This window comes from Peromyscus californicus, unplaced genomic scaffold (assembly GCF_007827085.1).
Source record: "Peromyscus californicus insignis strain IS unplaced genomic scaffold, ASM782708v3 Scaffold_3__1_contigs__length_106647218, whole genome shotgun sequence".
Taxonomy (NCBI): domain Eukaryota; kingdom Metazoa; phylum Chordata; class Mammalia; order Rodentia; family Cricetidae; genus Peromyscus; species Peromyscus californicus.
In genome coordinates this window covers 39,545,791-39,573,173 of record NW_026294551.1, presented here as the reverse complement: position 1 = coordinate 39,573,173, position 27,383 = coordinate 39,545,791, and the positions used below count along the sequence as shown (strand labels likewise).

The following is a 27,383-nucleotide window of genomic DNA, read 5'->3' as shown; positions in this document are numbered from 1 at the left end:
CCTTACTCATTGAAGACAGCGCCTCTCAATTGAACCCAGAGCTCACCAGTGCAACTAGTCCAACTTACACTGGTATTGCAGACAGGTAAGCATGAGTGCTCAGCATGTATGTGGGTGATGAGAATCCAAATTCTGGTCCTATTGCTTACACTGAACCCTTATATAATCTATTTGAGGTTATTTTTTTGTATGTTCCATAATATCCTTGGCTTCTACTAGTTGCTAATGTGTACCAGTAGTTTGCTTTTTGTGTGATCATCTGCTAGTCAACTCTATGCATCAACCATGGATTCCTAAATCATGAAGTGAAAGATATTTTCTCCTCTATATTCTTTTAAAATTTGAGATATTTGTAAGCTGGACGGTGGTGGTACTGCCTTCAATCCCAACACTTCAGAGACGGAGGCAGGTGGATCTCTGTGAGTTCAAGGCCAGGTTGGTCTACAGAGTGAATTCCAGGACAGCCAGGGATACACACAGAAGCCCTGTCTTGAAAACAAATAACAAAAAAAAAAAAAAAAAAAAAATGAGATATTTGTAGATTGACAAACAGCTATTGGAAGTAATATGGTGAGCTCTTCCCGTGAGTGAACTAAGGAGATCTTAAATGATCTCTATTCACTTGACCCAGAAAGCACAAGCATGGGAATCAAGACATTCAGGTCTCCTTCACATTCACTTTAAGAACACCTGGGAGTTTTCAGGCCATCAAAAGCACACACAGATCCAAAAGCCACCAAGTACCTCACGGTAACACTTTACAGAAGAGTGTGAGTCTTTTCATCTTGCAGTGATGGAGTTGGTAGGTATGCCTAGACCAGAGTATGCTGGACACAGGGTTGGATTGCCAAAGTTTTGTTGCATATTAAAGATGCAGAGTAGATAAGTAAGGGTGTGGATTCGAATTGTGTGGTCACCTGGCACTTCCGTTGAACACAGCACAAAGATCAGTCACCCTCCTGCAGAGCTCATGGTGAGGTTAACCCATGTATGAGCTCGAACACCACATTGAGATGATCCTTAAGGAAAAGTAACACATTATCCCTAAAACAGAAGAATACACAGAAGAAAAAAAATATCCCTGAAGAAACAAAAATGTATTGCTAGTCTTTTCCTCCCTCAGGCTACCAAAGATCCTGAAGTCATCATGATCTGCCACCGCACCCGGTGTTAATGGTTTGATGAGAACAAGTATCTTAGTTTAGGGTTTCTCCTGCTGTGAAGAGACATCATCACGACCATGGCAACTCTTATAAAGGAAAATATTTCATTGGGGCTGGCTTACAGTTTCAGAGGTTCAGTCCTTTATCGTCATGGTGAGAAGCATGGCGGCATGCAGGCAGACGTGGTGGAGAAGGAGCTGAGAGTTCTACATCCAGATCCATGGGCAGTAGGAAGAGAGACACTGACTTGAGCATTTGAATTGCCAAAATCCATCCCCAGTGACAGATTTCCTCCACAAAGCTACACCTCCTAATAGTGCCACTCCCTTTGAGCCTATAGGGGCCATTTTCATTCAGACCACCACAACAAAGCCTCACTTCTGCCAAAGCATCCCTGATGCCAAGAGCTACATCTTAGACCTGTGGTGGAAGAAGGCAAAAGTGAATTAACTCCACCTGATGGCCACATGGCGTCTGATGGATATGAGCACCTGTCCTTTAAAGCTCTAGAAGTACTTGTATTTATGCCAACAAATATATGGTTAAAAGGTTTTGGTAAAGTTAGTATTCATATTCAAAGCTCCACCGTTTTCATATCATCTACATCAACAAGCTGTTATCCTGTGCTGGGGCTGACAGGCTTCAGACAGGTATAGGCCAGTACTTTGAGAAGTCTCCAGTAACAGGGGCCAGGGTTTACACTGGCCGTGTGCTCTTGACTGCAGAATAAGATTGAAGCCCTGTGCAGGCCAGTGTTCAAGTTCCCTGGCCTCCAGAAAATCCACATCTCTAAGCGCTGCGACTTTACCATGTTGAATGCACTTGAATTTGAAGACATGGTAGCTGAGAAGCAGCTTATCCTCCATGGCGGAGGGTCAGAGTCATTCCTGTGTGGTCCTCTGGATAAGTGGCAAGCCCTGCACCCTTAAAGACTCTCACTGTGTTAAACCCTCCCCACCTCATCAGTCATGTTCACTAATAAATCTTATATCCAATTTTAAATAATAATAATAATAATAACCTATGCCCTAGGAGTAAATTCAGTACACTATGTATAAATAAAAGACTAAAAAAAGAGGCTGGGTCTTGGCCTAGCGGCACACACCTCTAATCTTTTACAACGCTCAGGAGACAGAGGCAGACAGATCTCTGAGTTTGAGGCCAGCCCAGTTTACATAGAGAGTTCCAGAGCAGTCAGGGCTGTATAGTGAGATCTTGTCTCAAAAAAACCAGCAGAAGACAGTGAAGTTCTTGTCCTCCTGGAACCCTTTTTAAGCTATACCCACCTTCCATTCACCCTTACATAAAACCTTTTTGTTGTTCCTGAGGGGTTTTGTTATTGTTTTAGAATCTTGGGGGGGGGGGGGTACTTTTTGTGCATTTATTTTTATTTTTTCTGTGGAAACAGGTCCTCTGTAGCCCAGTCTGGCTTTGAGCTACTGATCCTCCTGTATCCACCACCACAGTATAGGGATTACAAGCCTCCGCTATTGTTCCCAGATTTCTTTTAGGCAATGTCTCAGTCTTATAGCCTAAATTGGCCTCAAGCATATTACATCGCCCATGTTACCCTGGGACTCACAGTATTCCTTCTGCCTCAGCCTCCCAAGTGCTGGGATAAAATGAAAGAGCTTGCTCTGTAATTTTAAATGATAAGTGTATTTCTTTCCATGCACCCTTTCCTAATCTAGATTCTCCTGGCAACTAGGTTTCTTATGTCTACACTACCACTTCTGTCGCCAGAAGCACTTGGCCTGGGTCTGATCCATTCTCTAAAGTGGCACTCCAGACTTCAGAATCTCTGAGATCCATCCCCTGCCCTTCATAATCCCATACACCCATTGTACTACTAATCAGGCCTGAAGTCAGCATTAAGGAGGAGAAATATCTGGTCGAGGCAGTACTAGTACATGAAAGACTCAGGGACCCCTAGTCACATAAGGAGTTGAGAAAGTGTTTTCCCCAGGCTGATCCTTACATTTCATAAAGGGATAGTTAGGCCATGTGCAAGGCACTCCTGTAATCCCAGCCCTTGAGAGGCAGAGGCAGGAGGATTGCTGTATCGATCCAACCTGCTTGATAAAGGAAAGAGAGAGAGGAAAACTGTTTATAACACAGAAATGTAAGGCCACGTCCCTACACAAATGAGTCTCCCTGACTTAGTTAAGTAGGACAGGTGACTCTTCTTGGTAGATCTAGGTGGGCAGTGTTCCTGAATGGTTAATATAGAAGATATATCACATAAGCACCATAGCAGTTCAAAACTAAAACCTGGGGAAGGTTTCTTTTCTCCTAGGAGTGATACAAAAGTGAAACCTAGGGTCGGGGCTACATTGAACAGACTTCCACCTTTGCTAAGGGAAGGGGCGGAACAAAGAGCACCATATTGGCAGAAAGGTACTAACCCTCTTTAGCCTGGGGGTTAACGCCCCTCAACTGTGTCTCCTTGCTTGTCTCTCTTGAAGCATGTATTCTCCCACTAGAATTTTCCACGTTGACAGTGGAGAGGTTATAGGGAAGAGGTACAAGAATTGCCTGTACTGTGAGAAATTTAAAAGTTGGGGGAATGTGAATGGGGGGATGACTCAGTCAGTAAACTGATTGCTGCACAGTCATGAGGAAGACCTCATTCAGGTCACCAGCACACACATAAATATCTGGGCGTGGGGAATGGAGGGATGCTGCCCTTGCAGGGGATCCTGGTCCAGTTCCCAGCAGCCTCATGGTGGTTCACAATCATCTGTAACTCCAGTTCCAGGGTCTCTGACACTCTCTTCTAGCCTCTGGTGGCACTAGACACACACATGGCACACATACATGCAAGCAAAACACTCATACACATAAAATTTTAAAAAGTAAATAAAACCTTTTTTAATTAAAAAAAAAAGAAAAGCTAGGTGTGGCAGTACACATTGACCTTAGTGCTGAGGAGGCAGAGACAGGACGGTCCTGCAGCCTGCTGACCAGTCAGTCTAGACAAATGGGTGAACTCTAGGATCAGGGAAGAGACCTCGTCTCAAAAATAAGGTAGAGACTGGTGAAGACAACTAGGTCAGCCTGTGGCCCCAACTATGTCCACACCTGCACACACCAAAAACAAAAAAGGCAATAATGGTTGTAGACATGATTCTCAGATAAATGCTAAAAAGTGAGGGGGTGGATCTAAAGCTGCACCTTTTACCATATCTGTGTTTTTATATTAGTTGTAGATTGTTTTATTTACATTTATCAGAATTCTCTTCATGACTGGTAATAAAATAGCAGTTTTGCAAATGTCCTAGAGACTGTAAAAGACCAGTTAGGTAGCTCTGTGGGGGCGCACTTGTGGTCCTGCTAATCCAATCCTAACTGGGTCTCACATGGTAGAAGAGTAAGCCAACTCCCCACGGGTTGCCCCCTGAATTCCAAACATATAAATGGCTTTAAATAAAATATCCACAGCATTCTTTTATGTGTATGTATGCATGTTTGTGTGTGTGTGTGTGTGTGTGTGTGTGTGTGTGTGTGTGTGTGTCTGTGTGTCTGTGTGTCTGTGTGTGTGCATGTGTTCATGTGTGTGCATTGGGTAGCCAAAGGTTAAGGGAGTGTCTTCCTCAATTACTTTCTACCTTATTTTTAGAGACATTGTTTCTCACTGAGCTCACCATTTTAGTTAGATTGGCTGGCTACCACACCACAGGTGTCCTGCAGTTTCCACCTCCCCACAGCACTGGAATCACAGATGTCTGTCACTGTGTCCAGCTTCTTACATGCTCATGCTTGTATGGCAACCGCTTTACCTCCTGACCCATCTCCCCGGCTCGGTGTTTGTTTTTATGGGATAGTGTCTCACTCTGTAGCCCAGGCTGGCCTCAAACTCAGAGCAGTCCTCCCACCTCAGGCTTCTAAGTGCTGGGATTCAGTCATTAGCTACCACCTAGCTAACTTGAAGATTTTAGGATGTTAGTGTTTCAGGAAATCCAGAGTTGACCAAAATCTTGTTTACCCTTGTATATTAAAAGGACCAGCCTTAATATTATACATCCCAGGGGCTCAGGAGAGAAAACTACGAACAGCGAGGACTGTTTTTGGGAAATAGAATCTCAGCACACCACTTGCTTTTATTTCTCTGGGATAAAATCCTATCTATACAGCTTTAGTTCTGCTCTCATGTCTAGCTCCTTTCTTGCCTGATTTCTCTCTATATTTATCTACTGTTCCCTCTAAGTTCTATCTTAATTCTCTCGTCTTAATTTTGCCTCATCTAGGTCCTTCTCATCTCCTTCTTACCCGGTTAGTTCTTCCTCATTTGGCTCTTCCTCATCTTCCATCTCGTCCACATGTTCTCTCTGATCAAAATCCTCCTTATCCCTCTCAGTTCTCCATCCTCAAGTTTTTTACCCTCTCTTCCTCTCCGTCTCCTCATACCTCTAAGTTCCATCTCCCTCTGTAAATTAAGTTTTCCTGCCTGGCCCACAGTCAGGACAAATCTCTCTCACCCGCCAGTCCCACAGCTGCTTAGACCCAACTAAGTAAACACAGAGACTTATATTGGTTACAAACTGTATGGCCGTGGCAGGCTTCTTGCTAACTGTTCTTACAGCTTAAATTAATCCATTTCTATAAATCTATACCTTGCCATGTGGCGTGTGGCTTACCGGCATCTTCACATGCTGTTTCTCATCATGGCAGCTGGCAGTGTCTCTCTCAGCCTTCCACTTCCCAGCTTTATTCTCCTCCTTGTCCGCCTATACTTCCTGCCTGGCCACTGGCCAATCAGTGATTTATTTATTGACCAATCAGCAACACATTTGTCATACAGAACATCCCACAGCATCCCTCTCTGAAAATAAAACTGCCTTTTTATCCCTTTGACCCTCATCTGTCCAAGCTATCACCATTTTTTCTACAGGGTGGGGGAAAGTGTGCTCGGTCACTAGGCAACCTGTGTACAGCTAGATGCCTCTGGTGATAGTTAAAGGGAGATCTGGAACTAGAGGTAAGATTTGGGAAAGGAGAAAGTTAAGCTTAATTGGCACATCCACCAGGCCTTCTCAAATAGGTAGTCTGGATGCTAGGGTCTCTGACAAGGTACTTTCTTCCGTCTGGGGATGGACCTGGCCGGATGCTGCCAATGACGGTAATTACAGGGAGGAGACTTGAACTGGGGTTCTGGCTGTGCATAGCTGTCATTGCAGAAGGTTATCTAAATATTCCTAGAAGTGATTAGGTAAGGAGTTAGAGGTCTATAAAGTTAAGGCTGTAAGAAAAGGAGGATCTGAGCTAAATTGTGCGAAGCTATTACTTAAGGCCCACCTGACCTAGGCTCTGTCTCCTTATGGAATTTACCTTAAATCAGGAGACTAGCATGTGGTGGTCTGGACTGTTATTTCTGTTAGTCCTTGGATGTGGCTAAGGGAGAGATCTGATTCCAGTGCTGAAAGGGGAGAAACAGATGGGCTGGGGGAAGGAAGCCTTTCCTGAGGCTGTTCTCCAAATACCTTGAATGTATATGTCCAAAGAGTAATCAGTCCACAGTGTTAGCAGTTATTAGGGAAAAATCAATTGGGAATAGTTTTATGAAGGCACACATGTTTTTCATAACAGAAGACAGCTGATATATAACAAGCCAAATAACACCAAATGCTCCCTGGGATTTGGCTTCCTCTGAAGGAATTCCTTGATCCCTTCAGGTAGTAGCTTTGCCATAACCAGCAGAGTTCTTATGATATATTCCTGTGGCCCATAGCAGTTTACCTCCCCCCTACCCCCTGAAGTATTTTCATCTTGGGTATCATGGTAAATCGAACAGGGTCTCTACAGAGAGAGTAAAGAGGTAAAATAATGTAAAATCTCACAGCAGTACACTGGAGAATAACTGTTACACATATTGAACTTTCTGTGTAAAGAGTATAGTTTGCATGCTTTGCTGTTATAATTGATAATATTTTGTTTAACCCAGATACAGTTAAAGAATCCAAATTTGGGCTTAGTTTTTGTCCTTTAACATGAGAATCTTTTTATGCTGATGTTTAATTTGATAATTGTTGGACTAAAAGAAGAGATGGTGGTAGAGGAGTAGTGTTATCAGAAATGCCCGAATCCTTTGTTTAAAGAGGGAGAAAATACCTTGAAGCAGCTGCCAAGAGTTGCTGTCCAGTTACACTGTCCTTCCTTGGTGGTGCGGAAAGGACCAGTACCGTGGACCTTTACTTACCATGACTCTCTGTCCTTGTGAGAGGTCCATATCAGACATAGGAACTGAGATCAGCAGCTGCACGGACTGTCACCAAGTTAAGAGTACCTCAGTACTGGCCTCTGCACCCCTGGATCACGTGGGCTGTAGGGAGACACACAGCACAGCTTGATACCAACCAAGTTGAAGTTGTGAAATCTATGGTTTGTATTAGTGTGAGCTCTCTGTTTGGCTGTTCTAATTGTAGAGTGTCTCAGAATGTCAGAAATCGTCGTGACCTGAATGCTTGGGTGCATTTGGAGCCAATGCCCTCTCCATGCTGATGTCTTTTCTCTTCCTTTTCACAGCTGTCGCTGAAGTGTAGAGCCCCTGAAGTCTCTCAGTACATCTATCAGGTCTACGACAGCATTTTGAAAAACTAATAAACGGGTCCTGTACCCTCCAGCCACCCTGTAATCGGTGCAAGCCAAGAACTCGTAACTGAAGGAAGTCGTACTGCTGTGTAGAGCCTGAACACTGCGCCACCCACCCCGGTAGTGACCAGTCACCCTGTGCTGACATTAGCATTCACCCCGTTGGATAGGTTAGCTTCCTGTGACACGTGTGACCACTGCTTCCATCATTCCCCACCTCTGCCACCTGCCGCTGCCCTCAGGCCTTCCTCATGAGCTTCTCCATGCTGTGCCAATGGCTAGCTTTTTCTACACCCTCTTTTGAGTGTAGTTTGATATTTTGTAATCAGAAGCTCATTTCACAAGCAGAAAAAGGCAACAAGTTAATTAAAGCAAGGAAAAGTGTCGCTGAAACATAAACTGCACCTTATTGTTTTATATTTTTGTACAGATGAGAAATTGAGGTAGAACAGTGAGTTGAAAGGGTTAAGTGACATCATCAAACACAGTCTTAGGGGAGATACAGGTACGGCCCCTAGCCCCTTCTTGGGAGGGGGGTTCTCTTGTCTGTGGCAACCCTGCTCCTGATCATTTGCGTTTTCACTTTTCCCCTCTATCCAGTCTTTCCTTGGCCAGGCCTTCAGGCTCCTTTATGTCCCATGCTGTCTCGTTTGGTGACTCTGTGCTTGACAGTGGTGGTCTTCATTGATGTTTCCAAGTGCAGGACACTGGGCCTGTAGGCACAAAGCTGAGAGATGGTAGAGCTCTGTTCCTTTGCACTGCACTACCCCAGTAATCCCACTGACTGAGGAAGATGAGGAGAGATGTTAAGAACTCCAGTGCCCTCCCTAGTCTTCTTCCCTCTGTTCCTCAGGGCCAATTCAGATCTAAAGTCAGAGTTTTAGAGTTAAAATAGACTTTAATGGCTTATCCAACCTTGTTTTTCTACAAAGAAAGGTAACAGGCAAAGAGTTTATTATTGCCGAAGCCTCTTGGCTCTTGAGTAGCAGAGCTGAGGCTGGTTCCCTGAAACTCCACCAGCTTCCCCGTATGGCTGGCTCATTGTTCTCATCCTCGAAGCCCTGCCTCTCCTGTGCCCACCTTGGCTCTTTGCATACTCCATGCTGAGTTTGGTGCTCTCCCATTCGTTGGTGTCAGGTGGCCGTTGGCATCTTCTCAGTTACCTGAATGTACATGCAGGTAACAGAGTGAAAGGGAGCTAACCTTTGCCGGGCTCTCTTAGAGCCACATTCTGGAGGCCAGCCAGGGAGGGTAGAGATGTTGCCAGTTCTCATTGTCCCCCAGCTCTCTGATCTGCTCTTCATCCATGGTACTCAAGCTCCAAAGCAAAGTAAGATCATCCCAGAAGTCCAGGTAGTTCTTGTCATCTCTCAAAGGGCTGGGGATGTGAAGTCCTCTCCCTTAACACATTGGTGTGATTCATCAAAGAATGCCTCATACCCACTCCCCTGCTCAGTACTGTTGACACTGTTTGAGGTGGTACAGCCTGGTACCTGGCATTCAGGCTCCATTCAGAGTTCCCTGCTCAAGTCAGAAGAATGCCAGTATCCAGAGACCTCATGCTGGACTCAGCCCTACCCACTGGATCCAGAGGAGAGGTTGTGGAAAATCAGAGCAGAGAACAACTTCCTTCAGCCGTGTGTCTGGAATGATCCTGTTTCCTCCCAGTTGCAAAGCTTCTCAAGTTCCATAAGCCTCGAGAATCTTTAAGAGGATTGCTGGCTGGTGGAAGGGAAATACATCCCTCCCTCACCATGTGGGGAATAGGAAATACTGCAGGGTTGTGTGGGAGGCAGGTAGGTTGGTGATACGTTGGGTGGAAAAGCAAGTTGACAAAATTCCCTTGTTGAGACTCATTCATGGAGTCAGTTGGGGATGAGTAGTGTAAGGGGTTCACACTACAAACACAGTTTTCTCATCTCAAAGCAAACTGTAGTTCCCAAAAGAAGAGTATGTGTCAGGGCAAGCAGAGAGAATAATTGATGCCAGAATGTGTCTACCCCTGAAACTGAGGCCTCTCAGCTTCGCCAGTGATGGGTAACAGCTGCTGTTCTCTGCTGGCCTAACTGAGCCGATCCGTGATGTCTGACCCCATGGGGAAGGCACCTCTCATTTCACCCCAGGCAGTTGCGTGGGGGGGGATGCTGCTTCACATGAAGGGGCTCTCCAGAAGAGACAGTGTTGCCTCTGCCACAGCTTCCCTTCGGGCCCCTTTCAAACTTGACCAGATTGGGAGAACAGGGGTCAGGTTCCCCTGTGTCCGCTCTCCTCGGCCTAAGTGTGTCTCTGATGCACGCTGGAGTATAGAGGGTAGGAGAGCGAACGCACCAGAGCTCTTTCGGGTCAGATTCCCTGAGTGTGTCCTCAGCCAAGCCTGGTCCATGTGTCTGTGTTGTGAAGCTTGGGACCATGGAGCCAGGTGTGAGGGTAAAGATTGCCCTAAGAATGCTTATTCTTCTGTTCTTGTTGGGATCTGTTCGTGGGGGGATGGGGGGATGGGGAGAAACTTTACCTTGTGTATTCATCAATAAACTCATTTACACAAAATAAAGTTTGGTGTGTACTACGTTCTCAGGACGGATACCCCAGGACAAAACATAGCTGGCCAGAGAAGAGATAGCAGTAACTTTTTTTTTTTTAATGACCCTTACCCCCCAGGGGTTCAGCCAGATGAAAATAGGATTGAGAAAAAGCCTTTATCTCAGGAAGCCACCTGTTGTTCAAGTCTCAAGTCCCCACAACTTCAGGAAGGGGTGTGCAGGGGAGCCAGTCTCCCTGGCAGCCGTTCCTGGGACACTGGGTAGAACGGTAGTGGCCTCGTCCCCTGGGTCATCAGTATCTGCCAGCATAGCCAAGGGCAGGAACAGCAGAGCTGCTGTGTGGCACCTGTTACCCAGGATGTCTCAGCACTCAGGTGCAAAGGCCTCCTGAAGCCAAGGTCCACATGTTCCTAAGCAAATGGGATAGCCACTGCTTTAAAGAAATCAGCCCGAGAATACTGTTTTGTATTGCTTCCAGAAGCCCCTGGGCAAGTCCTTGCGCGTCTCTCACAAGCATAGACAGAGTTTGGAGTTTTCAGCCCTTAGTCGCTCAGAGTAGTTGCTTTTGGTGTCTAGACAAAGAACTGACTTTGGCAACTAGTCTCCCTCCACCGGGCTCCCAAGCTCTAGGGGGACCCTAGAAAAGAAAGGGTCCCTAAGTTGAAGTAAATTCCAGGCTGCTGAAGAACAGTCTTGAGATCTGGGATACGGTCAGGCAAAGCCCCAGAGGGTCCCAGCTCAGGTCCAAGTCACCTGGAGAGCTTTCGGAAATGACAGATCACCATGTTCAATGAGTGAGTCAAGGTGAGGGTGAGATGGCCCAGTGGTAAAGGCACCTGGCTGTCTGATTCACATCCCTGGAACCCGTATGGAGGAAGGAGAGGACCAACTCCCAAAAGTTGCCCTCTGGCCTACATACATACAACACACACACACACACACACACACACACACACACACACACACACACACACACACACACCATGGCATGCCTGTGTTCCACACATACACATAAATAAATTACTTTAAAAAAATTTAATACCCAAGGTTAATGCTGAACTACTTAGGACTCACTGGCAGGGAGAGGCTTGAGCCTGTTCGTCCCTGCTCATCTACAGTAATACTTGTGGTGGTAGAATGGTAAAGCACTCGGTGCCCATCTGAATTCAGCATCACCTGCTCTTCAGGGGAGATGTGGCACCACATCTGACTGCATGGCAGTTTCCTCTTTCACTCCATAAAAGGTTCTCCCCTCCTACTCACTATATCCAGCTTTGCTAAGTCCTGAGGATGGCCATATGCTCAGCGCAGCTGACCACCCCCCACCCCCAACTTAAACCTGTTTTCAGAGATGGCACTGTTCTCTGCCCCCAGGATGGGCCTCAGATACATTGTTTCTGAGGACTCCGATCTGGACCTTCCTCCTCCCACTGTATGCATTAGTACTTCCGGTCTTGCTTGGACCCTGATTTTCCCCTGCCACCCTCAGCTCTAAGAAGCAAGAGCCTGTTTATTTTAATAGCTGGTATGGCACTTGGGAAGGATCACACCTCCCCCGTTGTTACCCATTTCTATCTCCTGAACACTAATCCTAGAATCCCAGCCAGCCCCCAGACATGGTATTAGCGGCAAGGATGTTTCTTGAAAAGTTTCGAGTTGGCTTTGAACTTGCCTTCTCGATTTCTCGGTTTCTCATTTAGCTTTTAGCCTGCTGTGCTTGATCTGCCAACGAGGGGAAGACTCAGTCGGGGGTTGGTCAGACAGACCTACATTCTTATTTGGAGAAGTGGCTTGAAAAGCCGTTTCCAGAGCGTTGTTTGGGGACAACACTGTCATCTCTAGGATCAGATCCTCCGTCAGGCAGAACCCCAAAACACAGGGTGAATTTTGGTATTAGCTGGCTCTCCCTCCGTTCACACTCTCCTCACAGCCCGCCTCTGACATCGCAGTGGGAGTCCTCAGCTATAATGGGGCACAGGTGGATCTGGCCCTTTTCTCCTTCCATACTCTGGCTTCTTCACATGCTACAGAGGGCACACACAATTGCTCACCTAGAACCTGAGTTTGTGAGCTTGCCCCTCAGCCACCAGGTATCCTCAGCTGAACCACAGTCACAAGAGCCACAAAGCCCGACCGACAGATCCAAGGACCAAACCCCTTGAACTTCCTCAACAAGGTAATCCTAGTGACACAGAAGAATAAATAGGCCCAAATGGGCTCTCAGCAAAGCAAAATGAATTCGCTTCAATTCAGGCAAGTAGACCATTTTATAAAGATACTGCCACTGTTTCTTCTTTAAATAAAAGCAGTGCTTTAAATGACATGCCTCTGAAGGTTGGTATGCCGGTCCCGTAATCTGTAGGGTAGAGCCTTGCCGGATTTCTCATTTCTAGTCCCCCTCAAGCTGAAGTGGACCTATGGCCTGGGGGAATAACAGAAAGCTTCAATCCTTGGGCAAGATGAGGAGGAAAGATTTTTGAGATGCAGGGGAAGGGGTGTCCTGGATGAATGAAGCTAAGGGGGTGTCAGCGACTCTACTGGAATCCCGTGGAGCCAGTCACATCTGATCCCCAGCCAGCCCCAAAGTGGTGCTCTGAGAGAGGGGCCCTGACCTTTCCCAGTCCTAATCTTGTTCCAGGTACTGCCCCAGGCCGCCTCAATCCCACATCCTAACTCTAGGAGCCCACCTAGAACAAATGGAAATGCTTTCCCCCAGTGGTGTCCATCCTGAAAGATAAGGCCACACACTGGGGCTCCATACTGTATTGTGTAAAGACTTGACACACCTTGGCTCAGTTATGTCCTGTCTGCATCAGTGGGGGAAAGGACTGGAATCTGTTTCATAGATACAGGTTCCTTCTTGCCTCCATCACACAGTACAGGGCAGGGCTGGAGTCAAACACAGAGCTGTCTGCCCGGGGAAGCCAGGCTTATGACTACTGCACTTTCTACACAGCAGAAATGGGGACAGCAGTTGGGAAAATGCCCCAAACACAGAGGCCAAAGGGAGAAGGGCAAGAGGGTCTGTGAGCTAGCCGGAGCCCACCGTAATAGAAAGCTTTGGAGGAGGATGCAGTCCCAAAGGGGAAAAAAAATCCCTCGGTGGGTGGATACAGACCAGTTTCTCCTTGCCACCCTAGAGATATTTAGTGCCCAACTGTGATGCCCTCCTTCACAGCCCTTCCCTGTTTCCCATCCATCCAGACAGGACTGAGAACAATCCTGGTGGTTTAGGTCATTGATAGTCTTCAGCATCAAATCCGCTGGACTTGGAAACACCCAGGAAACACATCTCTCTGGGTGTGCCTGTGAGGATGCTTCCAGAGAAGTTTAACCGAAGGGGGAAAACCCACCTGCATGTAGGTGGCACTATCCCATGGACTAAACAAAAAGGCAAAGGGGAAAAATTGAGCTTAACCTAGCATTCATCTCTGCTTCCTGGCTGCCCACAGAGTGCCAGCCACTTCTCATTCCCACCGCCTTGCCTCCCGGCCACAATAGACTGTCCCCGTGAACCGTGAGCCAATATAAGCCCTGTCTCCCTTAAAATCACTCTCATCAGGCATTTGCCACACCAAGGAAATAGAATAGGGTCTCTGAGATTCTTTGGGGGGGGGGGGCAGGAAGCAGTCAAGAAGGCACACAAGCCGCAGTATGAGGTCAGAGGGTGTGTGGGAGTTCCCTCCTTCTGATCCCAGGGACCAAACCTCATGCACAGCGGTAGGCACCTGAACAGGCTGACATCTTGCAGCCAGAGACCTTGTGTTAACCTCTGCCAACATCTTCTGACCCCCCTTCTTCCAGCCTGTGGGGTTCTTTCAGGTCTCTGGGCTCTCTCCTCAAGCCCCTACAATTGCTCCAAGCCTCCGCTGCCCTCTCTAAAGAGCTGGCCCACCAGCTCGGCCCTCCTAGACACCTTGACTTCTAACACAGCCCTTTATCTTTGACTCTCCCACTGGACTGTGAGCCCTCCGCTGAGCTTTTTCACAGCTGCCTAGCTAATGACTCAGCCTTTGCATTCCACATTTTGCATTTAAGTACGAGGAGTTACTCATCTTTTCTCAGCCTCAGTGATCTCATCTGTAAAATGGGGGGAGAAACAGAACCTGCTTCATAGGATGTTCTGAGGATTTAACTTGAGGATTTAGGCAAAGCTCTTACCACACTGGGATGTTTCCTACTGGTAAAAATATGTTGGTGAGGATGGTTTGAGAATAAACACAAGAGGAAACTGCGCCCTCAAGCCTGGCAAATGCTGGGCTCTCACAGAGGAGAGGGACTGCAGATTTAGAGGAGTGGAGGTCATGCTTTGGCAGGGGACCAGATTTGCTTGGCGCTAGCCTGGCCTGCTGTTCCCTGCCGCAGTGGAGGGTGAGAGTGACCACCCTCCTACTCTGTCCTCTAGGGGTGGAGGAGCAAGAACCTGGATGTCAGCACCCAAAGCAGGACACACGCTGGGCACCTGCCAGTCACTGACTGACTAGACGGGTAAGGGTCAGAAGGACAGAACGTGGGGAGGAGGGGAACCGAGGGCCCAGCCGAGGGCAGGGTGAGTGGCTGTGAGGGCAGGGAATCGCAGCAACGGAGCCACAGGCACCGGGGCCTTTCCGGTCCCCGCCTCCAACTCCTCCGGGTTCGAGCCACCTTTTCCCGGGGGGGGGGGGGGGGGAGCCGGGAGGGAGATGAAGGTCGAGGTTAGGGGACTGGGGAGCTGCTCCCGCGGCGCCCGAGTGAATCCGTCGGGCTCGGGGACCCAGCGGAACCCCCGCGCCCGCCTCCCCCTCCGCCGGTGCGAGTGGGGCGGCGCGCTCCGCAGGGCGAGCAGCTGAGCGACCCTCAGTGCTGCGGCCCCCCGCGCCCCAGCCCGCCGCTCCCGGGCCGCGGGCGGCGCCCCTCACTCTCCCCCCGGGCGGGGGAGCCCCAGGCAGCGCCGGAGCCCGGGGGGAGCGCGGCCGCGCCGGCCAGGGCAGGGGGCAGGCAGCCCGGACGGCCCCGGGTAAGCGGGTGGAGGAGGAGCGGGGCGGCCGCGGGGTGAGGGGCGGCCCGGTGGCGGGGGTTGGGGGGGGGGGTGGTGGCGGGGAAGTGGCCGCGGGAGTGGAGCTGGGGCCGGAAGCCAGCGGGGTTCCTGCAGCCCCCACACCTGCCACCGATCGGGTCATCGGGAGCCCGGCATCCGCGGGTGCCCCCACCCCCCACGCGAACGTCGTGGGGACACACCGCGCGAGGACTTACGACCCCCGGCCTTTGGGATCCTCAGAAGCCCCTGACCTCCCCAGTGTGAGGTAGAGACCCAAGTCCAGGCCAGGGAAGGACTGGAAAGGGGCTGTGGCCTGAGTGTGTGACCCTGTCTCTTGCTGGGAGCTGTCTGCAGAATGACTGCAGACTGCAGGCCCTGGGGAAGCTCAGGGGTCCTGGGCCCTGCTTCCTGAGACAGACCTTTCACCCCCACATAACTAGGCATGTGGGTTTAGTAAAACGCTTAGACCCAGGATCTGTGCCTGGGAAGAAGGAAGGGATATCTGTCCCCTTTGAGTTGGGGACAGGGCCACACTTAGGCCTGGTAGTTCCAGAGGCTGGCCCGTGCTTAGGGGGGCTGTTCTTGCACCTACTCCTTGACTCCCAGACTGTACCTGGTTTTTTGTTTCTGCTACTGCTAAGAAAAGAGTTGGTTTGGGGGCTTGAGAATCTGCAGGTAGGGTACGTCCTGAAACCTCCAAATCGCCACACCCAGAGTGACTCCGGACTCTGTTTCCTTGTTCTTTGCCCTCTCTTATTGCCCAGGACTCCCCCATCCCCACATGCTTGTGCTGTTATGTAATTAACCCAGCTGAGCTTTGCCAAGCTGGCGGTATCCAGGGATGCCCCAGAGGCCTAAGGACCTGAAGGGACGCATGTGGTGGGAGAGTTGGCCCTGTCTCAGCTGGGAGCAGGCTCAGCAGAACACCTGTTGGGGAACAGTGCGTGAGGCACAAAGGAGGTTAGAGTCCTAGACTTAGCTTCCCCGAGTCTCTGGGGTCTTGTTTTGTTGGTGGTGGTTTGTTTCTTCAGTAAAATGACAGGCATCATATACATGCACATGGGTGCCGAGGCAAAGACACTACAAGTAAATGAGTCCATGCAACAGTAGATAGTGACCCCTTCCAAGATTGCCAGGAGGTCCAGCTGAGCGTCTGGGAAAACCTTAGATGACCAGTAACCACTGTTCACTGCATACCTATTCTGTGCTAGGCACTGAGCTTTCCATGAACAACCTCACAATACCTATGAAGTTTCTTGGCCAAGGTCATACTTTAGGTGAATGGCGGAGCTGGGAATCAAACCTTGATGGTTCTCACTCGAAGCCCTGTCTTTTATTTACCATTGCTCACACATACATACCCATAGATTAAGTGCTTCAAATAAGGACAGCCTAAGGGACATTCAGCTATGAATTGTGCATGTATGAGAAGAGCATGCATCTCCCAGAACACACACACACACACACACACACACACACACACACACACACACACACACACACAAACACACGGGCTGAAAACCATGGCACCGTCAGAACCTAGTAAACCTACCTCCCCGCACCCATTTAACTGTGATGATCATCATTCAATCTTCCAGGAGGTGTCTTGGAAACCAGGGCTGTTGACTCCACTTTACATATGTGTAGAGCGTGGCTCCAAAGCAGGTGTTTTACCCATAGACCTACAGCTAAAAGATCATCGAAGCTGGGCTTTGTGTCCAAGCTCTGAAAGTCACAGGCACTGAGCAAGCGAAAAGCTAATGAATTCATCTCCAAAGTCCAGCCCCTTCCTGGGCAGCAGCTGTGTGCTGCCAGGCCCTCTGAGCTCCGAGGGATGTCAAAGACTCAGACCCTGCTTTTAGCCTGTCACTGTTTAGAGTCACTAAACTTAAACACCTGTAGGAAGTAGCTGCAGTTCGTAGCTGTGTGGTTTGGGGCACACGGAGCTTCTTCTCTGAAGTGCAAATAGGAATACTTTTCCCTTCGGGGTATTGTATTGACCGAGGATAACCGTGTGGGCGGGCTAGCAGCCAGTGCTCAACTGTGTTGCTCTCCAGAGTCAATGCAATCATCTAGTTCAGTGGGACTTTGGGAAATGCTGAGGGCATTTTGGGTCATCATGGTAACTGGAGGCTGCTGTGTACAGTTATCTCCCGAGAGCCACAAAATTAAGATGTCCGGAATATGAGTCCTGCACAGAGGGAGTTTCCTCCCCCGCCCCCTCCCCAAGATGCCAAGAGGGCACATGTTCATTAGGATGTGACTGAGACCATGAGGAGTTGCCATGGCTTGGGGCTGAGACTGGAATTTGAATGCAAGTCTAGTGCTGTCTCCACTGTGCATCGGAGTATGCTTTGGTTGAGGGGAATCAGGCCACAGTGGGCGGCAGGGGCCGCAGGAAGAGTGGATAAGGAAGGTGAAGAAGTGTGGGGGATAGATTGAAAAGGGCGGCTTTCCAAATGGCAATGACAGCTTCAGCAAAGATGCAGAGGTGAAAGACAACAACACAAGCCGAGGGATGAGCCAGAGCACTGAGCCCACCTCTTGTCCCCCAGTCTAGGTGGTGGCCGAAGAGGGCCAGAGGCAAACGGAGGGAGCAATGGCTGGTCCTGACGGTGGCTGAGCCCCCAGCCCCTGGAATATGCAGCCCGGAGGAGCCCCAGGCAAGGACGCGGTGGCGGAGTGGGGCGGGAGGCATGGTCTCCACCTACCGGGTGGCCGTGCTGGGGGCGCGAGGTGTGGGCAAGAGTGCCATCGTGCGCCAATTCTTATACAACGAGTTCAGCGAGGTCTGTGTGCCCACCACCGCCCGCCGCCTCTACCTGCCTGCTGTGGTCATGAACGGCCATGTGCACGACCTCCAGATCCTGGACTTTCCACCCATCAGCGCCTTCCCTGTGAACACACTGCAGGTAAGCTGCCCACGTGGGCGGTCAGGCAACGGGGGGGGGGGGGGGGGGGGGGAGGGAGGGGAGGCTCCAACCCCCTCTAGCTCTCCAGTTCTGGCCCCACGGCCAGGAACTCTACACTACACCCTGGGCCTCCCTCCTTAAAGCCATCCCGAGAAGCTGCTCATTGTGTGCTAGTAAATTTCAAAGATGTGTTGATGATTGTTTAGTGTGTGCCAGGCCCTGCACTGGGCACCAGGACTGAATAGTCAGCAAAATCAGATATGGAATTTGCTTTCAAGGAACTCAGAGTCTGGTGAGGAAAGACTCACAGACAGTTATTATACAATGTAATGAATGCTGCGATCGAGGGAGATGGGAGAGCAGAAGCAGCCCTGGCTGGACGGGTCTGACATTCTCAAGTGTGTGGGGTCTCCACAAAGTAGAAACTGTGGAAGACGAGCAAATAACACCAACTGCCTGCTCAGACGCTGAGCTCTCCTGCCGTGGCCTCGCACCCTCATTGTCAGGCTGTAGAAGAGGGTCAGCAGGACAGACTGAGACCTGAGGAGGGGTGTTCTCAATGACTCTGGAGACCCCAGTCAGATCTTTTGCCCAAGGCCTGTTCTCCCTATCCCCCGGCCTCAGGACTGCCTCTGGGCCCCTTGCAGAATTAGATCCAACCATCTCCATTCCCTGCACCACCCAGGCACCTTCCCCAGCTTTTAGAACCAGGGCCTCTACACCTCTCTCTCCCTCTGGCTTGAGAGGAAGTTGGCTGCAGGGGAAGCAGAGCTTCCAGATGTGTTTGCTCACTGGCCAGAGAATGCAGAGGCTTGTGGGTATAGCCTGGTGACAAGAACCAGCCCTGGCCAGTTGGGACAGCAGACTCAGTTGTCTCTGGCTGGGGTCTGATGAGCTCAGTCAGCAGTGTTTCAGCAACCCCAACCTCAGTCCATCCTGCTGTGAATATGTGACTCAGCACCCCAGGGAGAAACCTGATCCAAGCATGTGATCCACAGTGTGCCTGAGAGGTCAGGGCAGTGAGTCGCAAGCCAGGACCTTCTGCTTCTCATTTGGAAACTTAGGTGAGACCTGGCTCCAAGCCCAAGTTACACGTTCAGTTGGGTATTTATCTTTACTAATTTCAGAATGGGTCAGATGCAGTTTGAACGCCTCAGCTGTGACCTAGAGCAATCCGTGTCCACTTCTGGCCCTTCACCCTATGGTTACTCTCCCTAGTGAGGCCATTCCTCACTGATGGTTCATTGACACTCAAGTAAGAAACCATATTTTCGTTCCATCTCCCCCCTGTCCATAAAAATAAGCCCCACAATGCCTTGTGTCTTGTTTGGTGCTTAGGGTAGAACCCAGAGTCTCACACATGGTAAGTTAGCCCTCTACCGCCCAGCTACACGCCCAGACTTTTACCTTGTTTTCATTGAGAAACAGGATATCGCTGTGCTGCCCAGGCTAGCCTTGAATTTGATCCTCCTGCATAGTCCTCAGAGTAGCAGGGATTGCAGGCATGCACCTCCAAGTCTGGCCCTTGCTTCTTTAACGTAATATTTTCGTTTTTGTTTGTTTCATTTTGTATTTGTGGGTTTGTTGTTGTTTCATTGTGTAGCCTTCCCTGGCTGTCCTGGAACTCATTATGTTGGCCAGGCTTAAAGAGATGCCTCTGCCTCTGCCTTCTGGTTGTGGGATTAAAAGTGTGCGCCACCACACTTAACATGATAACTGGAGCTACTCTTTCCTGCCTCTGTCTGGAGGACATCCTCATTCTTTTCTCATGGCTGCTCAAACTCCACTGTGACGTTTCGTGGATTCCGCACTTATTGGGCAAATGGGTGGTTTCCAATCTCACACCATTTGGGTCAATGCCAAAATGAATAAACAGCCTCCTGTATAAGTCAGTTTGCACGTAGGTCACTCTATTTGCAGGATCAGTTACTGGAAATGGCCTCGCCAGTTCAAAAGATAAATAGACATGGGATTTGGAAGGTGTCTCCAAAGTCCCTTCTCTAAAACTTGTATGTGTATCCTATGAAACTCTGGGATTTCTGACACTCATTTGAACAGTGGTTCTCAACCTATAGGTCATGACCCCTTTGAGGAGTAGCTTACTAGATATCCTGCATAACAGATATTTATGATTCATAACAGTAGCAAAACTACAGTTATGAAGTAGCAACAAAATAATTTTATGTTTGGGGGTCACCACAAGAGGAACTGTATTAAGGGGTCGCAGCATTAGGAAAGTTGAGAAGCATTGCCCTAGAACATGAGAGAGGATATTCTCGGTGTGGTCTGTATCTGTATTTCTGATTGTGAGTGAAGTTGTGTATTTTTCTATATATTTAAGGCTTTTATGTTTCTGATTTTGTTTTGTTTTGTTTTCTGAGAACTACTAATATCACCTGCCTGTTTGGATTTTTTATTATCGGGGGTTTGTGTTTGTTTTTCAGACAAGATCTTGTGTAGTTCAAGCTGACCCCGAACTTTTTCTGTAGCCAGGGATGACCCTGAACTACTGAGTCTCCAGCCTCTACTTCCCCAAGTGCTAGGATTCAAGGCACGCAGCACCATGCCTGTGTGATCCTCCTCCTCCTCCTTCTGTTTTTGAGACAGGGTCTCTCTACATGCATAACCTTGAATATCCTGGAGCTCACGCTATAGACCAGGCTGGCCTCCAACGCACAGAGATCCACCTGCCTCTGCCTCTCAAGTGCTGGGCTTAACATTGTGCGCCACCACACCTGGTGACCCTTTTCTTCTTCTTTTTTTTTTTTTTTTGGTTTTTCGAGTCAGGGTTTCTCTGTGTAGCTTTGCGCCTTTTCCTGGAACTCACTTGGCAGCCCAGGCTGGCCTCGAACTCACAGAGATCCGCCTGGCTCTGCCTCCCGAGTGCTGGGATTAAAGGCGTGCGCCACCACCGCCCGGCTGACCCTTTTCTTCTTGATTGAACCTTATCCTAGATGCTAAGGTCTCAAAGATTCCACCCCTGGAGCACAGTGAAGGGGCTTAGAGTACAGACGTCCTAAGGAGGGACCTTGAAAGCTCTACCATCAAATATCAACCTTAAGAATCTTGATGGCCGCTTTCTAGGAATAAAATAAAACAATATGTCCTTGGGTCTGAGCCTGTTACCTTCCACAGTCCCTTCTCCTCCTTCAGAGCAGGAAGCTGAAGTTAGAGGGCATGTGTGCCCTGCCAAAGGAGATGCCTGAAAACACGTGACTAAGGCCAGGTGGCTGAGCCCCTCGAGCCATATCCCTGGAGCTGGACTCCATTCCCATGTCTCCTCCTCTGTCTCTGTCTTTGTCAGCTAGAGGTTGAACCCAGGGCTTTGTGTACAATAAGCACATTCTTTACCACTGCGCTGTGTGCTCAGTCCATCCCTTGACTCAATACAGCCCGAAGATGGCCTCTGGGGGAACAAATTAGAACGTGACATGGAACACAGTGGCAGGAAAGCCGAGCTTTCTCCATTCCTCCCTTCAGTCAAGGAGTGGGGGGACAGCCCAGCCAATCTGGAGCTTTCTGCCATTCCCTTTTATGAGCCTCCTGAGAGGAGTGAGTGGGAGGCATCCTGGGGTCCCCTGGAGGAGGCAGTATGTTGGAGGAGGGGTGGGGCTGTCACCCTCAGAGTCTGGCAGCCTCTCTCCAGCAACCAGGCAGAGGGCTTGCAGAATGGAACCTCTCCTCCTCCCTCCTCCCAGGGGTCTCCATTCCCCGCATGGGGTGAGAGAGGAGTTGGCATAGGCATGCAGGCCCCCTGACCCCCAGGAGGTGATGGTGCCCCACCAAAACCAGTGTTCCCTGGTCTGGGAGGAAGCAGGTTTGTGATTTCCTACATTCTTAGATCTGTCCTCTGCATCCTGCCTCTGCACCAAAAATTAAAACCTCAGCACAAAGATGCCACATCATCTCCCCAGGGAAATCCACTGCAGCATCTCCCCAGCCTTTGAGCATGGAAGTGCCGTTCTGAAGTCAGACTTCCCAATGCACAGCTGCCACCCAAGTCTGCCCCCTTCTACTTCAGCTGAAACTCTTACCTCAACCGCATGCAAGCTGACCCTGGAGCTATGCCTCCACAGCCTTCTGGTCATTGTGTGTACTGGAGATGGAGCTCAGAGCCCCGCACATGCCAGGCTGTACCCTGTGACTGCACTGCGTCCCTCGCCTCCCCTTCTCTCCCTCATGAGAAGAGGCCCTGGTTTCCTTTGTCCCAAAGCTTCAGGGACTTGCTTTCTGCACGCTGTCTCCCTGAACATCCTTTTGCAATGACATCTGTTGGCAGATTAACCATCTAATTAATCCTTAGGGAACCTTCTCGTCAGCACATTTAACCTTTCCAAGGGCCTATTCATCTTAAGCTGAAACCCCCTCCCCATGAGACGTTCTCACAGACAAAAAAATTTTTTTTTAAAATTCAAGTAGCCAAATAGCTAGGCATGGTAATGCATGCTTGCGATCCCAGCATTTGAGAGGCAGAAGCAGGAGGACCAAGAGTTCAGGACTAGTTTGGGCGACATAGGAAGATTTAGTCTTTAAAGCAAAACAAACAATCTTGTCTTCCTGGAACTCCTTAGGCCTCTTCTCTGTCTCCCCTACTCTGCCCCCTTATGCTCCCCCCCCCCCTCTTTCTTTTTCTCTGTCTTTTCAGGCTGCAACCCAAGGGCTGTTAAGTTAGGGATAGGATTTACTTTGCTCCTGGTTGCCGATGCTGTGATTTTCAGCACCACGGAGAGAGCTCACCAGCAGGATTACTGCGGTTAAACTAAAAACAAACGAAAACAAAACAAACACTACCACTCCACCCCACCCCACCCCCCAAAAAACCAGGGTCCTGGCCTTCTTGGGTGCTCACTGCAGTTGTGAAGAACCAGAAATAGGATAGCTGTAATCAGAGTCCACGACCTCAGACACAGGAGAGGATGGGCACAGTCCTCTGATTGCAGGAAGTGTGGCAAATCCGGGCTGTCCTGGGGCGGGAGGTGGGGGGGCTTCATCTGAGCCTTGGAAGATATTACAGTAGGTACAACCACTAGGTCAGGGCTGTGCTCTTAGGGGAATTCATAAATGCACTTTGAACAAAGGACTGGTTGAATGGATGGATGGGTGGATGGGTGGATGGGTGGGTGGGTGGATGGGTGGGTGGGTGCGTGGATGGATAGATCAGACAGAGCTAGTCTCCAGATCCTCACAAGATAGTGTGGTGGGCCAGGAAGTCAGTCAGTCTGTGACTTGCTCTTTCCTGGCTGGGAAGGAAGTTACAGCTCTGAGCACATGTGTTCACAGGAACCTGGCCTTCTGCGGGGGAGGGGATAGGAAGCTCCGGTGTGGTGGTAGGTGAGAGCACTGTTTGACAGGGTGGCTGGGGGCTGGAAAGCCTCATGGCTGCTCTGACTATGGTACTGGCCGGGGGTGTTGCAGGAGTGGGCAGACACCTGCTGCAGGGGACTCCGGAGCGTCCACGCCTACATCCTGGTCTATGACATCTGCTGCTTTGACAGCTTTGAGTACGTCAAGACTATCCGTCAGCAGATCCTGGAGACGAGGTAAGGAGCTGTGACAGTCTATTGCTGCCTCAGTGGATGCCCTAATGCTAGCCTGTCTCCAAAAAAGGGGGACACGGGCAAGGGTTGGGGTGGAGGACACGGTTCACAGGTGAAATGTATGCGTTTTCTATTCCTACCCCTTTCTTTTCTTGTTCTCTTTCTCTCCTCCTCCTCCTTCTTCCTCTCTCTCTCTCTCTCTCTCTCTCTCTCTCTCTCTCTCTCTCTCTCTCTCTCTCTCTCGACGGGGCTTCACTATGTAGCCAGGCTGTTTTGAACTCAACCCCCCAACACACACACACACACACACACACACACACACACACACACACACACACACACACACACCCCTCAGGCCTCCCTAGTGCTGTAATTACAGGTGTTTGGTCACATACCCCACTTCTGTTGACTCATTTTGGGACCCCTACTTATGACGTAGCTACATTAATGGTGAAGGGCAGGGTCTGGGGGTACATGGCCTCGGATCAGTTGACATATAAGCCTCAGTTTCCTTGTCTGTAAAATAGAACGATAGTATGGACTTTTTTTTGGATCCAAAGACGTGCTCTTTAGAGATGTAGACTTCCCCAAGGGACTAGGGCTGCACCTGGAACAGAGTACACGCTAGCGCGGAGTCCAGTGGTTTCGAGACTAGCAGCGTCTTCAGAATTCTGCTTCGACCCGCAGGGTGATCGGCACCTCGGAGACGCCCATCATCATTGTGGGCAACAAGCGCGACCTGCAACGCGGACGCGTGATTCCGCGCTGGAACGTGTCGCACTTGGTGCGAAAGACCTGGAAGTGCGGCTACGTGGAGTGCTCAGCCAAATACAACTGGCACATCCTGCTGCTCTTCAGCGAGCTGCTCAAGAGTGTGGGCTGCGCCCGCTGCAAACACGTGCACGCCGCCCTGCGCTTCCAGGGCGCGCTGCGCCGCAACCGCTGCGCCATCATGTGACGCCGCCGCGTGCGCCCTGCTGCAGCACTGTCCCAGCGGAAGGGAGGGCAGGGCGGGGCCAGCCTCCCTCGGGACACCAGGGCTAGAGCGGGGAAGCCCCGGGAGGAGAACTCTGGGCTCCCGGCCTGAAGCACCCCTGCAGCCACACACCTCCCCCACCACGAGAATCAGAGGGCGAGAGGGAGCCTCCCCGCCACTCCCCAATCCTCCCCTCCGACCTGGGTCTCCCTGGGACAGCCACCTTCAGTGCTGTAGTTGTAGTGCCCGGTCCCAGGGGGCGCCACAATCTGTGGGCTGAGAGGGTGAGCGTGTGAAAAGGAAGGTGGGGTGAGGAGGTGCTGTCTTGGCCAGGCCCCTGCTCATCTTCCCCACAGTGTGTCTGTCTTTGCCCCATGTCCCCTTTTCCAATGTCTGTCCTCTCGAGTGTCTGTCCGCCCTCATTTGTCCTGTCTTCCCTCCAGTGTCCCTCTCTGTCCCCCAGCTCCGCTCACAGGGCTCTCATTTCGTTCATCCCCCTGTCGCAGGTCCTGGCAGCTTTGTGATGCCAGGCCTTCTCACCGGCAGCGCCACCGGCACAGGGCAGAGAGATGCAAGCGGCCCGAGGACCGAAGCCAAGGGGTCCGAGGGCTGAGGTCCCACAGCCGTCGGGGAGAGAAGGCAGAGCTCTTCCTCATCCAGGGAGACCTCCCTGCCCAGCAGCCCCCAGAGACGCAACCACCTACCTTCCAGCCTTAACTCAATGGTCCCTGCCGGGTGCCCCTCCCCCTTCCTAATCCCAAAGCCAGATTGCCCCTGGGCTAAAATTCCTTTTGTTTTGTTTGACCGCATGGAGAGGAAATTCCCCCAAAGGACAATTTTCTCTCCATGATGCTAGGTCCTACTTCTCTGTTACCTCCTGCACTGGGATGGTCTGCTATGCTGTGGGATGTCGAGTTGTGGGGGACTGGTGGTGGGTGGGCAAGGTGGTGCCCAGGAGGGGGTCAGGTTATACCAGTGATAATTCTGTGTCCCAGTCCCACCCCAGTCCAACTGCCTAAGACTCTGCCTCCATCAGGTCTCAGGTTGTCTTGCTCAGTCTGTGTAGGGGCAGAGCCAAGAAAAGAATAAGGGAGCTTCTTGTGCCTGGGGGAGGTAGGCATGCATCCTTACCCGTAGGTGGAGGCCCTCAGGATCTGACCCCTTGTCCCAACACCAGGTTGGCCCTATGCCCTAACTCACCCACCCCATTTTCTCCGGCTGCCTGGCCGGGTTTCTACCTCTCGTCACCGGAGCTGATCACTGTCAGTTTTGTACCGATTTAGAAATAATAATAATGGAGATTCTAGGAATGGCCTGAGGGATTGATGGGGGACTTGGAGGGAGGAAGAAGGAGTGGTGCCACGTCCCCTGCCCCGGCCGAAGAGAGTTCTTGAGGCTGAACCCTCAGCCTCAGCCTCAGCCCTGGTCCAGTTGGGAGGATAATAAGGACCCCTTGTTAAGAGGGGTACATTGGATGCCCAGCCTTTTCCAGGGCTGAAGTGCACAGACCAGGAAGTCAGGTACCCAGAGAGGTGATGGGGAGGAATCTGGGGGCAGGGGTGGGGGTGGGGAATTTATGGTGTTCCCGTGTGGGAGGGAATCCATGATTCTCTCTTCTGCTTCCCCTACTGAATCTCACTCCCTCCACCCAGCAGGGGCACTGCAGTACAACAGCAGAGGCCCTGACTGTGGGCAGCCCAGTGTTCTGGGTTCTAGTCCTTGCTGCCCCGCACAATTTTGGGCTAGCGACTTGCCCTCTCTGAGCCTCCCTCTGAGACAGAGGTGGTGGCTCCCCTTCCCCACACTTCAGAGTGGCTGGGAGGGTAAGGAAGAGGGATGCCCACTTTCCTCTCCTGCAACCCCGCCCCTGGTTCCACGGGGCATGGGGTAAAGATGGCAGCATCTCATGTGCCCGATCACCCCCAACTCTGAGGCACTCAAGGTGAGGGTGGGGGATCCAGGCCTCTGGCTGCCCCCACTGGGGGATCCATTGGAATGTAGCCCCTCCCCTCACCCTTTCCTCTTCATCCAGGTCTTGGAGTTCAGGTCCCTCCACCCCCATTCTGAGTCTCCGTCCTTCCCCTCCCCAACCAGGGTTTCCCACACAGGGTCTGGAAGTGTGTGTGACACCCATCGAGCTGTTATTGGAAGTCAGATTAAAAATCAGGGAGCGTTTTCCCTCGTTTCTCTACCTCAGTGTCAGCTCTGTTGGTCATGGGGGTGGGGGTGGGTCCCTGCAGGGCACATGTGCTACATGTAAAGAGTGGGGCTCCCCACCCCCAAAGTCCAGGTCAACCCAGGGATCAAAGGGAAAAGGTCCTGGACATAACTCTTTTCCCTCCAGCTAACCACAACCACACAGAGGGCACATCACCTGCCCTCGCTGCTGCCTGGAAGACTCAAATGCTAACTGCCTCTGCATCTTCCTCCCAGTCAGGGGTCAAATTTAGGGCCTCCAAACATAGCTTCTTGGACACAGAAATGTGATGGATGCCATCAACCAGCTCTCGTCACCCTGAGTGATCCCTGTTCTCAGGACCAGGGGCAAATCTTTGAAGTCCATGTCAAGGGTGGCCTTCAGGAGCCTGTGCGGGGCCGCCTTTGTCGCTGTCCACGGTCCTGACCACCAGGACCTGGTAGGAAGCCTCCC

At 50.6% G+C, this 27,383-nt stretch overlaps 2 protein-coding genes and 1 pseudogene across 7 annotated transcripts in view; all 3 read left to right on the top strand.

Moving 5' to 3' along the window:
- Nucleotides 1-10,302, top strand: part of Ap2b1 (adaptor related protein complex 2 subunit beta 1) — a 127,170-nt gene extending 116,868 nt beyond the window's left edge. For all 3 annotated transcript variants that reach the window (XM_052759774.1, XM_052759775.1, XM_052759773.1), the window contains one exon: nucleotides 7,686-10,302. In XM_052759774.1, the coding sequence (XP_052615734.1) occupies nucleotides 7,686-7,760 (75 nt within the window). In that variant the 3' untranslated portion in view covers nucleotides 7,761-10,302. The remainder of the gene's footprint in view (nucleotides 1-7,685) is intronic.
- Nucleotides 794-7,679, top strand: LOC128121435 (60S ribosomal protein L10-like; annotated as a pseudogene).
- A 4,344-nt stretch (nucleotides 10,303-14,646) lies between the features above and the next one.
- Nucleotides 14,647-26,924, top strand: Rasl10b (RAS like family 10 member B). 4 transcript variants are annotated; one of them, XM_052756503.1, is made up of 4 exons: nucleotides 14,647-14,779; nucleotides 17,864-18,220; nucleotides 23,636-23,760; nucleotides 24,445-26,924. In XM_052756503.1, the coding sequence occupies exons 2-4, from the start codon at nucleotides 18,005-18,007 to the stop codon at nucleotides 24,713-24,715; spliced, it is 612 nt and encodes a 203-aa protein (XP_052612463.1). In that variant the 5' UTR covers nucleotides 14,647-14,779; nucleotides 17,864-18,004; the 3' UTR covers nucleotides 24,716-26,924. The 4 variants fall into 4 exon arrangements, with proteins under 4 accessions (XP_052612463.1, XP_052612465.1, XP_052612462.1 ...); XM_052756505.1 differs by lacking the exon at nucleotides 14,647-14,779 and adding an exon at nucleotides 15,114-15,287 and having other exon boundaries at nucleotides 17,869-18,220; XM_052756502.1 differs by lacking the exon at nucleotides 14,647-14,779 and adding an exon at nucleotides 15,114-15,287.
- The last annotated feature ends 459 nt before the right edge of the window (nucleotides 26,925-27,383 follow it).

Coding starts and splice junctions, on each gene's coding strand:
- Rasl10b (XM_052756503.1), top strand. CDS start 18,005: ATGGTCTCCACCTACCGGGTGGCCGTGCTGGGGGCGCGAGGTGTGGGC. Junction 18,221..23,635: donor TCCCTGTGAACACACTGCAG/GTAAGCTGCCCA, acceptor GGGGTGTTGCAG/GAGTGGGCAGACACCTGCTG. Junction 23,761..24,444: donor CAGCAGATCCTGGAGACGAG/GTAAGGAGCTGT, acceptor TTCGACCCGCAG/GGTGATCGGCACCTCGGAGA.